Source organism: Saccopteryx bilineata, chromosome 7, assembly GCF_036850765.1.
Source record: "Saccopteryx bilineata isolate mSacBil1 chromosome 7, mSacBil1_pri_phased_curated, whole genome shotgun sequence".
NCBI lineage: Eukaryota > Metazoa > Chordata > Mammalia > Chiroptera > Emballonuridae > Saccopteryx > Saccopteryx bilineata.
In genome coordinates this window covers 70,397,156-70,409,325 of record NC_089496.1, presented here as the reverse complement: position 1 = coordinate 70,409,325, position 12,170 = coordinate 70,397,156, and the positions used below count along the sequence as shown (strand labels likewise).

The window sequence follows — 12,170 nt, the reverse complement described above, 5'->3', positions numbered from 1 at the left end:
GAAAGGAGATGAGAAGCATCAATTCTTCATTGCAGCACCTTAGTTGTTCACTGACTGCTTTCTCATATGTGCCTTGACCAGGGGGCTAGAGTAAAGCAAGTGACCCCTTGCTCGAGCCAGCATCCTTGTGCTTCAAGCCAGTGACCTTTGGACTCAAACCAGCAACCATGGATGGGGTCATGCCTATGATCCCACGCTCAAGCCAGCGACCATGGGGTCATGCCTATGATCCCACACTCAAGTCAGCGACCTCAGGGTTTCAAACCTGGGTCCTCAGCATCCCAGTCCAACGCACCACCACCTGGTCAGGCCCCTTCTGGTTTTTTTAATATACCCAAGTGTAATCATATATTACCTAACATAGTATTCTCTTTATATTTCATATGTATGTGTATATATATAGACACATATACATACAGTGTATGGTGCACTTTTGACCAGTCACAGGAAAGCAACAAAAGACGAAAGAAATGTGAAATCTGCACCAAATAAAAGGAAAGCCCTCCCAGTTTCTGTAGGATGTGGCAGCATGTGTGCATGCGCAGATGATGACATAACACCCTGTATACAGCGGAGCAGCCCGCGGCCAAGCCAGTCAAGATGTGGACGGTACAGAGGAAAGTTCAGTGTGTTCTGTGGCTCGCTAAATTAGAATCCGTGACCAAAGTGCAATGTGAATATCGGCGCGTTTATAACAAAGCGCCACCACATAGGAATAACATTACTCGGGATAAGCAGTTGAAGGAAAACAGCAGTTTGGTGGAGAAACCCCGTTCTGGTAGGCCATCAGTCAGTGACGAGTCTGTAGAGGCTATATGGGATAGCTACCTAAGGAGCGCTAAAAAATCTGTGCATGAGCCCACATCGAACTGCACTGAATAGGTATGAAACTGGGAGAGTTTTCCTTTTACTTGGTGCAGATTTCACATTTCTATCGTCTTTTGTTGCTTTCCTGCGACCGGTCAAAAGTGCACCATGACTTTACGGACACACTGTACATACACATACACACACACACACACACACACACACACAGTATAAACATATATATATGTTAACAGATTTTTTCACCTTCAAGGTATGTCTTTATATTTCATTTTTAATTGGCATAAATTTCATGTCTTTATTATTGTATGCTTAAGTTGGTCATAAATTTCTGTGTTGAATATGTTCATGCATGAGAATTTTCTTTTTTGTTGGACTCTTTTCTTAGGGTAATTCCCGTATTTCTGGTTTAAAAATATAAACATCAATACCCTTTTTCCTCTTTCTTCTTCCAGAAAAAAAAAAATATATATATATATAAACATCACTTGTATGTTCCACTCCCTCAAAAATATATAAAAGACATAGCAGCAGGGTGATTTCCCAGCCTTAAAGATCTTAGGACTCTCAACAGTGCTAGTGGCCTAAATAGTTAAGACAGTCAAATAAATAGAAATTATATGCATAATCTTAGAACAAAGAATCTAGTACATAATCTCTCAAAAATTCATCACAGACTAAGTGGTTTCATACAAGTGGCACATTAAAATCAAACAAAAAACTTCAGTGACATGAATTCCTAAAACAAATGGGGATTCCTTCTTTTGACACTTTAGTCCTGAGAAAGTTCTGCACATTAATGAGAAAGACTCACCTTTCAGAACAGAGGGTGCGAATCAACCGCTTCTTACATTCTTCCCCACTCACTTCATCTGGAAGGGCAAACATACTCAGAAATAAATTTGATTACGTGAATAGAGGAAAAGCCACTAAAACTGGAAGAAAATTACCTTTTCCACAAGCCAGATTTTCCTTTTTGGTAACAAGGGCAGTGAGAATGATGGGTAATAACTCCAAAGACTTTCCATTCATTAGGCTGCCATCTTTGATTGCACCAACAAACTCATTGGCTAATTCAATCAATAATGGTCCTGGAAAACTGTGGGCCTAATAGTTCATGGGATAAAGAAAATATTAAGCAGAAATCTAACTGTTCACTATCTCTTTCCAAGTAATAGTCTTTTGCTGAGTTACTAGAATTGGCAATGAAACCAGAGCTGGTCCTGTAAGGGATTCAGGGCATCATTCTGCTCTAGTACAAACGTGTAATTACCAAGGATTTCAAAGGTCAGAACCCTCCACCAATTCTCTAATGTTTTCAAATATGCCAGCTCTTCAAAAAGACATATGCCAATGATACCAGAAATGTAATGGAAACATCTAGGTGGTTTATGGCCCACTCATCAAACTATTCTGTCTGTTAATAGTTCTTATTCATAAACAGGATCTCTGCTAGGTCTGGCACAGCTGTTATCCCTCCCTCAACAAATTACAAACCCCCTAAAAATCTACCCAAAATCAAAAGAGCATTAGTTTTTCATCTCACCTCCAGCATGAGCAATCCTATGATCTCAGATGCTACTTCTTTGTGCAAATCCCCAGACTCCACCAACCGGATACAGCAAGTGTATACCTTCAGCCTCCTAACAGCTCCAGCTTCCTCAGAGCAGGCGGAACCTTGTTTTTAAAAGGCGTACAGAAACAAAAAGACAAAAAAAAGTCTTACCAGGTTGAAGGGTAAATAAATAGGAATACATAAAGCTTTGTAGTTTAACTGAGAAACAATGATCAAAACACCAATTACTATAGTGTTTAGAACCAAAATGTTTAGAAGTTTTGAAAAAGTAATTTAGGCACTTGACTGAAAATATCATCTTTCCTTATTCCAACTATGTAAAAGAATTTTAAAATTATGGAACTCTGTTTTGGGTCCAGAAACCCAAATTAACTGTCTTTAACATATTTCAAAATGTCATCGTTGGGTGAGGGCCACAGGAGTGGCAGAGAAATAAAGATCTCGGAAAATCATTTTCTCCAGAAAAGCAAAACAAAACACTGACAAAAACAGTGAAAACCAACTTATTCCAAACTCTGGAAATTAACCAGTTTTCTAATAATTCAGGGAGTATTTAATAGAAACAGCAGAATCCCAGTGAGAGTGGTGAGCTTTGTGGCATTTTTATATAGTCCCCATCCTATCCCCGTGCCCCCCTACTCAGGCCAGTAATCTTTAAAAGCCCATAGCTCCAGTCATGTTGAAAGCCGACAGCCTCTGGAAGGGACAGGGGATGGCTGGAGCTCCTCAAAAGCCTAATTCCCAGGTAACTGTCATTGTTTGACTTGTCTGGCTGTTCCCTAAAAATTTTCACTAGCAAGGCTCGCTTTTATTTGACCTGACTTAGAACTTGCCCAGTGCAAATAGCCTTTACCCGAGGCATTTGTCTACTAAATCAGTTGCAAACGATTAATGTTTTAGTTGCCTTGAAGCAGCAGTGACAGTTAGGCAAACAACAAACTGACCAAAAACTTAAAAGAAAATCCTGGAGAATATGTGGATGGGGGTTTATTCCTGAGACCCTAGAAAGCCATGCAGATACTTCGGTCACATGGGCAGGGCTCTGTGTATATGGCCAGGCAAGACACAGAAGACCTTAAGCTCCCAGCTCTGTCTGACCTTGAGACTCTGTGCAAGCAGGAGGCTAAGGAGGAGTTATAAACCACCTGCCTGATCAATGAAGGTATGCTACTGACATGCACGAGCCACTTAGCAAAGGCTGGGAAACACACTGCTTCTCAGCATTTAAGGAATTCTTTCCTAATCTAGTGTACAAAGCTAACCAAATAGAGAAAACAATTTTATTTACAACAGCATCAAAAATAGTAAAATATTGCCTGACCTGTGGTGGCATAGTAGATAAAGCACCGACCTGGAATGCTGAGATTACCGGTTCGAAACCCCAGGTTTGCCTGGTCAAGGCACATACAAGAAGCAACTACTATGAATTGATGCCTCCTGCTCCCCACCATCACCCTTTTCTCTCTCCTTTTTCTGAAATCAATAAATAAAATCTTTTTTTTAAAAAAGTAAAATACTAAGGAATAAATTTAATAGAAGTGTAAGACTTCTACTCTGAAAATTATAAAATATCATTGAAAGACACTAGAGAGGACCTAAATAAATGGAAAGACACTCCATGTTCACATAATAAAAGACATGCAAGACTACAATACTCCTCACAGTCCCTACCAAAACCCTAAGTTTCATTTTTTTAAAAATTGACAAGCTGGTCTTAAAATTCCTATGAAAGCCTGACCGGGCGGTGGTGCAGTAGATAGAGCATTGGACTGGGATGCGGAGGACCCAGGTTCGAGACCCCGAGGTCGCCAGCTTGAGCACGGGCTCATCTGGTTTGAGCAAAGCTCACCAGCTTGGACCCAAGGTCGCTGGCTTGAGCAAGGGGTTGCTCGGTCTGCTGAAGGCCCATGGTCGAGGCACATATGAGAAAGCAATCAATGAACAACTAGGGTGTCGCTACGAAGAACTGATGATTGATTCTTCACATCTCTCTCTGTTCCTGTCTGTCTGTCCCTGTCTATCCCTCTCACTGAATGTCTCTGTAAGAAAAAAAAAATTCCTTGTGAAAACACAAGGACCCAGAATATTGAAAATAATCCTGAAAAATAAAAACAAAGATTGTTTTCTCATATGTGCCTTGACCGGGGGATTCCAGCCGAGCAAGTGACCCCTTGCTCAAGCCAGCAACCTTTGGGCTCAAGCCAGCGACCCCCTGCTCAAACTGGTGAGCCCATACTCAAGCCAGCGACCTTGGGGTTTTGAACCTAGGTCCTCAGCATCTTAGGCCAATGCTTTATCCACTACGCCACTGCCTAGTCAGGCAGAAGATGTGTTTTTAGACCCTTGCAACAGAGATCAATTTACTAATAAAAAAACTAGCCTGACCAGGCGGTGGCACAGTAGATAGAGCGTCGGACTGGGACGCAGAGGACCCAGGTTCGAGACCCTGAGGTCCCCAGCTTGAGCGCGGGCTCATCTGGTTTGAGCAAAAGCTCACCAGCTTGGACCCAAGGTCGCTGGATCGAGCAAGGGGTTACTTGGTCTGCTGTAGCCCCACGGTCAAGGCACATACAAGAAAGCAATCAATGAACAACTAAGGTGTCGCATTGCTCACCGAAAAACTAATGACTGATGCTTCTCATCTCTCTGTTCCTGTCTGTCTGTCCTTGTCTATCCCTCTGTCCCTGTCTATCCCTCTCAGACGTTGTCTCTGTAAAAAAAAACAAAAAAAAAAACTAAACCAAGTTAAAATACATTGCTACGAGTGTAAAGCAGTATAAAGTGTAATTTTTGCCTTGTAGAATGTTATTCTCTCACAATTTTTAAAACCACTGAGTCACAATCTGTAAATAAGTAGAACCGGCCCTTTTTCAAGATATAGAAGTATTCCCCACTAAGAATAAGAAATCTTGCCTGACCAGGCGGTGGTGCAGTGGATAGAGCGTCGGACTGGGATGCAGAGGACCCAGGTTTGAGACCCTGAGGTCGCCAGCTTGAGCACGGGCTCATCTGGTTTGAGCAAAAGCTCACCAGCTTGAGCCCAAGGTCGCTGGCTCCAGCAAGGGGTTACTCGGTCTGCTGAAGGCCCGCGGTCAAGGCACATATGAGAAATCAATCAATGAACAACTAAAGTGTTGCAATGCGCAATGAAAAACTAATGATTGATGCTTCTCATCTCTCTCTGTTCCTGTCTGTCTGTCCCTGTCTATCCCTCTCTCTGACTCACTGTCTCTGTAAAAAAAAAAAAAAAGAATAAGAAATCTTGGCCCTGGCCGGTTGGCTCAGTGGTAGAGCGTCGGCCTGGCATGCAGGAGTCCTGGGTTCGATTCCCAGCCAGGGCACACAGGAGAAGCGCCCATCTGCTTCTCCACCCCTCCCCCTCTCCTTCCTCTCTCTCTCTTCCCCTCCTTCAGGCAAGGCTCCACTGGAGCAAAGTTTGCCCAGGTGCTGAGGATGGCTCTGTGGCCTCTGCCTCAGGTGCTAGAATGGCTCTGGTTGCAACAGAGCGACGCCCCAGATGGGCAGAGCAGCATCATCCCCTGGTGGGCATGCTGCGTGGATCCCAGTTGGGCGCATGCGAGAGTCTGTCTGTCTGCCTCCCTGTTTCCAACTTCAGAAAAATACAAAAAAAAAAAAGAGTAAGAAATCTTGCCTGACCAGGCGGTAGCGCAGTGGACAGAGCGTCAGACTGGGATGCAGAAGACCCAGGTTCGAGACCCTGAGGTCGCCAGCTTGAGCGCGGGCTCCTCTGGTTTGAGCAAGGCTCACCAGCTTTGAGCCCAAGGTCGCTGGCTCAAGAAAGGAGTCATTCGGTCTGCTGTAGCCTCCCGTCAAGGCACATATGAGAAAAAACAATCAATGAACAACTAAGGTGCCTCAACGAAGAATTGATGCTTCTCATCTCTCTCCCTTCCTAGCTGTCTGTCCCTATCTGTTCCTCTGCCTGACTCTGTCACAAAAAAAAAAAAAAGAATAAGGAATCTCTACATTGCATTTCATTAAAACCTAGAACTCCTAGCCCCTTAAGCAGAGTAGGTACTAAACATGGCTACTGTCTTCTTCAGTTTTAAAAGCTCAAGTAAACCAAAGCTGATTTTTTTAAAAAATTTTTTTAATTTTATTTTATTTATTCATTTTTATTTATTTATTTATTTTATTTATTTTTTTTTTTTACAGAGGCAGAGATAGACAGGGACAGACAGACAGGAACAGAGAGAGATGAGAAGCATCAATCATCAGTTTCTCGTTGCGTGTTGCGACTTCTTAGTTGTTCATTGATTGCTTTCTCATATGTGCCTTGACCGTGGGCCTTCAGCAGACCGAGTAACCCCTTGCTGGAGCCAGCGACCTTGGGTCCAAGCTGGTGAGCTTTTTGCTCAAGCCAGATGAGCCCGCGCTCAAGCTGGCAACCTCGGGGTCTCGAACCTGGGTCCTTCCGCATCCCAGTCCGACGCTCTATCCACTGCGCCACCACCTGGTCAGGCTATTTATTCATTTTTAGAGAGGAGAGAGACAGAGGAGAGAGAGACAGAGAGAAAGAAGGGGGGAGGAGCTGGAAGCATCAACTCCCATATGTGCCTTGACTAGGCAGGCCCAGGGTTTCGAACCGGCGACCTCAGCATTTCCAGGTCGACGCTTTATCCACTGCGCCACCACAGGTCAGGCCCCAAGGCTGATTTTATTAAATGAATCCTTTCCAGGCCCCCCAAACCAGCAATACAATCTCAGTTCACCACTTCAACCCCCTTCAGTAAAATTATTTACATCCACAGGACACGAGACTGCTGCTTTAGTTGATTTCGTAAAATCTCCCCAATACAGAAAAGTCCCTGGGGTCTGCAAACAGTAAGAAAAGAGCAGTATGTGCCAAAAGTAAACAAATCTACCAGTGAGCCAAGGGCGACAGAAGTAGCATTAATTATTATTACCTTTGAAGATGGCTCTCAGGAGTGCTCCAACAGCTTTTCCTTCCACTGCCTGACTCTGAAGGAGATTACCTAGCTATGATCAAAGGGAAAAGAAAAACACTGCAAGTCTCTGGTAATAATTTCTTTACCCCAATGACCTCAACTCCCAATATGAAAAATACTCATCTGTCAGGTTCATATCCTTCAGAGACTCCAGGGATCAGACATAACATTTATTTGGATAGACCAGGGTAGATCTTAACATGATGCTGAGCTGCCAAGACTAAAATTTATTCCTACTACAAACATTTATAGAGTACTTAATCAGCACTAGGTATTGAGGTATGTCCTTGGGGATACACAGTACACAAATATTTCGAGTATGTTCTTTTTCTTAGGCACCAGGGATACAAGGATCAACAAGATGAATGTGATCCTTGGACTCAAGAGTTTATAGTAGAGGAGGGAAAGGGTGACAGAAAAAAAATTTGTAAAGAAAACAAATCAAGGCCCTGGACGATTGGCTCAGTGGTAGCATGTTGGACTGGCATGTAGAAATCCAATCCAGGGTTTGATTCCCGGTCAGGGAACAAAGGAGAAGTGACCATCTGCTTCTCCACCCCTTCCCCTCCTCTCTTGCTCTCTTTTCCCCTCCTGCAGCCATGACTCAATTGGTTCTAGCGTATGGGCCCCCGGGGGCTGAAGATGGCTCCATGGCCTGGCCTCAGGTGCTGAAATAGCTTGGTTGCCAAGCAACGGCCCAAGATGGGTAAAGTATCAGCCTGTAGGGGGCTTGCCAGATAGATCCTGGTCAGTGTACATGCCAGAGTCTGTCTCCCTGCCTCCCCGCATTTCACTTAATAAAAACAATACAAATCAAAGGCTGAAATAGTCAATAACTGAAGAAAAAAAGACAATTTCAGCCAGAGTAGGGTAATCTTAAGGAGGGATTCTTCTCCATGCAGGGGTTGAAATAAGTGGAGATCAATTATTACGAAAAAAGTAAATCAGGAGAATAAGAATATCAGGAACAATAAACAGCCTAACATAAAAGATAATTACTGTCCCATTTTATAATCATAAATTTACCATGAAGACATGTTGGTATTCTCTTACTAATAATTGCAAAATATTTTACTGGTTATGAATTTATCTTCTTTAGGAAAAAATAAGAAGGGAAAGAGGTATGTAGGAAAGAAGTTGGAGGGAAGGAAGGAAGGAAGGAAGGAAGGAAGGAAGGAAGGAAGGGAGGGAGGGAGGGAGGGAGGGAGGGAAAGTGTGAGGGAGGAAGGGACAAAAAAGCACCAACAAGTAAATCTAATGTTTTAATAACAGGCCCTGGCCAGTTAGCTCAGTGGTACAGCATTGACCTGACATGTGGAAGTCCTGGGTTCAATTGCCAATCAGGGCACACAGGAAGAGTGATCATCTGCTTCTCTCTCCCTCTTTCCCTCCCCTTCTCCTCTCCTCCTGCAACCATGGCTCAATTGATTTGAACATGTTGACCCCAGGTGCTGAGGTTAGCTCTGAGGAGCCTCCACCACAGGTGCTAAAAATAGCTTGGTTGTAAGTATTGGCCCCAGACAGGGGTCACCGGTTGGATCCCAGCCAGGGTGCATGCAGTAGTTTATCACCCCTCTTCTCACTTAAATTTAAAAAAAAAAGCCTGACCACGCGGTGGCGCAGTGGATAGAGCGTCAGACTGGGATGCAGAGGATCCAGGTTCAAGACCCCAAGGTCACCAGCTTGAGCGTGGGCTCATCTGGTTTGAGCAAAGCTCACCAGCTTGGACCCAAGGTTGCTGGCTTGAGCAAGGGGTTACTCGGTCTGCTGAAGGCCCGCGGTCAAGGCACATATGAGAAAGCAATCAATGAACAACTAAAGTGCCACACCAAAAAACTGATGATTGATGCTTCTCATCTCTCTCCGTTCCTGTCTGTCTGTCCCTATCTATCCCTCTGACTCTCGCTCTGTCTCTGTAAAAAAAAAAAAAAAAAGATTTAAAAAACAAAAAAAGTTTCAGTAACTACAGTCTGGATATTATCTTCAAATAGAGCTATTCTAAAAACCATTAAAAGTATACTAATTTGCTCACATACATACAGGTGCATAAATACTTAAAATGTTACATAGTTGTATAAATGTACACAAATGTCCTTATACCGTCCATTTCTCTACATCTAGGAGCTGTTATCACATGAATCTAAGGAGATGGGAGTAGAAGTGGCAGAATAACTGTGCTAACATATCCTTTGACTGTCATCATGCTTGACATTTGCTTTTAGTGGACCGTGCTCCCCAGTACTCACATCATCTTCTCTCAGGGTCTGAAGGAATTCCTGCAGCCTGTCTGCTGTTTTTTCTGCTGCCAGAGACAGGATTTTCTGGTCCATTGTTGCACATATCAGGACACTGAAAGGCAAACATGTCAGAGCTGATGAAACTTCCAGAAGTAAACAAGATTTTTCTTCCTCCTGACTTGTTAACTTGAGTTTTTCAGATATTATGAACACAGTAGGTAATTAACAGGGCTAAGGACTACTAACTACATAGTATAAGTGTATAAGTAGGTGATTCTTTTCTTAGGGGGGGAATAGAGAGAGGGACAGATAAGGACAGAGAGACAGGAAGGGAGAGAGATGAGAAGCATCAATTCTTCGTTGCACTCCTTGGTCGTTTATTGAATGCTTTCTCATATTTGCCTTGACTGGGGGGCTACAGTAGAGTGAGTGACCCCTTGCTCAAGTCAGTGACCTCGGGCTCCAGCCAGCAACCTTCGGGCTCAAGCCAGCGACCCTGCACTCAATCTGAGACCTCGGCTTTCGAACCTGGGTCCTCTGCATCCCTGTCCGACGCTCTATCCACTGCGCCACCACCTGGTCAGGCTAAGTAGGTGATTCTTAACCAACCAAAATCATCTCAAGAATTCCCTGGAAATTTCTTATTAGAAACGTTTCTTTTAATCAACTGGATTCATAATTTACCCACATTATTACCATATTTTTTTAGCATCTACCCAGAACACTGCCTACGACAAAGCTGTTACTTAATAGTAAATATATGAAATATATACGTTATCATAAATACACAGACAAGAACATGTATTGTTATCAGCATATAAATAAAGTAATACTTGAGAAATGAATCAACAGCACTGTTATTGCAAAGGTCAATGAAATGGTATGAAAATAAATGAAAGATTAAGAAGGCAAAAGAAATACATGTGTTCAAACCTCTCTAGCAGAGGAAAGCTGCAAGTGGAACTCAGAGACTGACAGTCGAGATAAACAGATGGTGTTCATTACGCATTACCGGGAAGGAGAGAATCATCAACAAGGGCATTCACAGGAAAACCCGAGTGGTGCGTAGGAAGACTAGAAAGATAGGCTGGGAATAAGTTGTGCAAGATCCTAAACGTCAGGTTAAGGAATCTGGGTTCTACTCTGCAAATAGAGAGCAAGCAAGTTGTGTTCGTTTTAGATAGAGCGAGGAGAGACAGGAAGGGGGAGGAGCAGGAAGCATCAACTCCCATATGTGCCTTGCCCAGGCAAGCCCAGGGTTTTGGACCCGCGACCTCAGCGTTCCAGGTCGATACTTTGTCCACTGCGCCACCCCAGGCCGGGTGCGATTTTTGGAGCCAGAGAACCTGACAAGTTTGCGACAGCATTTCAGGAGCCTGAATCTGGCATCGATGTGGAAACAGTAGAGGCTAAGAAGGGGTTACTGGGCTATCTTGGTGGTAGCGACAGAGGCCTGTATCAGGGTCAAGGGAAATTTCTCAGACGTAGGCGATGCACCTCGACGGAGGGGAAAAAATGAACGCGAGGGCTGAAGTGACACACGCCCCAGGGGTGAGGGAACCGCGAAAAAGTAGGGATGCAGCCAAGACCGCGGCACACCTCCCCCTTGAAGGTCACAGAATACACCGCAGCACCGCGGAATGGAGCCCTCCTGTCCTCACAGACCCGCTGCCTCCTCCCGGGGGCTGAATTCCACCTGCCAAGCCGCGCGCGTAGCCCGTCTGCAACGTTACCTTGGCCTCACCGCCGCCTCAGACTTCCAAAAATCCCGCGCAAACGCACGCCCCCGCACTTCCGTCACCCGGAACAACAGGTCCCGCCCCCGCGGCTTACTTCCGCCGCCGCATGCTCTTGGTGGACTGTACCATTAAGCTAGATGGGGTGGGGCCTGACCTGTGGTGGCGCAGTGGATGGGAGTTGATGCTTCCAGCTCCTCCCCCCTTCTCTGTCTCTCCTCTCTCTCTCTCTCTCCCACTGTCTCTCCCTCTCCTCTCTAAAATGAATTAAAAATAAATAAATAAATAAATAAATAAATAAAGATAGATGGGGTGGGGGAATCCTTGGAGCCGTCGGGCGTCCCCATTCGTAGTCGGGGGGAGGCCTGAGAACTTGAATGGGGACGGCAAAGAGAGCATGCGCAGTCTGGAGAGAAGGGGACGAATCAAGTGGTGGATCCACAGGTCTTTGCATTCGAAGGGCCTGGAAGTAGCTCTTACTTAACTCTCAGCAGATGACCTCAACTTTCCCACCAAATCTTTAACGTCAGTGTCATCAGCACCAATTCTTTGCACCAATTCTTTCCTTTAGCTCCCAGTAGCAATGGGATGATGATATTCAACTTTCCAGGTCAAGGCTAGTACCTATTTCCAGATCACTGAGTCCCGCCCTCTTCCATCTTCTCAGCAGGGACGTTATCATTACTTACTCCTTTCTGAACTTAGTCTTTAACCTCTCCCTTTCTACAGCTTCTCTATAAAGACCTCTTGTAAGGCCTCTGGCCGCCATGGCCATGCAGGTTCACACTGGATTCAGGCACACTTGGTAAAGGAACAGTGGAGCCAA

General features: G+C 44.5%; 1 protein-coding gene across 3 annotated transcripts in view; it reads right to left on the bottom strand.

Annotated features, from left to right (window-relative positions):
- Positions 1-11,390, bottom strand: part of FANCI (FA complementation group I) — a 63,938-nt gene extending 52,548 nt beyond the window's left edge. For 2 of the 3 annotated variants that reach the window (XM_066240307.1, XM_066240306.1), the window contains exons 1-6: positions 11,342-11,390; positions 9,618-9,720; positions 7,330-7,402; positions 2,372-2,502; positions 1,776-1,932; positions 1,640-1,697 (exon numbers count right to left, since the gene is read on the bottom strand). In XM_066240307.1, the coding sequence (XP_066096404.1) occupies positions 1,640-1,697; positions 1,776-1,932; positions 2,372-2,502; positions 7,330-7,402; positions 9,618-9,701 (503 nt within the window). In that variant the 5' untranslated portion in view covers positions 9,702-9,720; positions 11,342-11,390. The other variant, XM_066240305.1, reaches the window with a different exon arrangement.
- Positions 11,391-12,170: the final 780 nt, after the last annotated feature.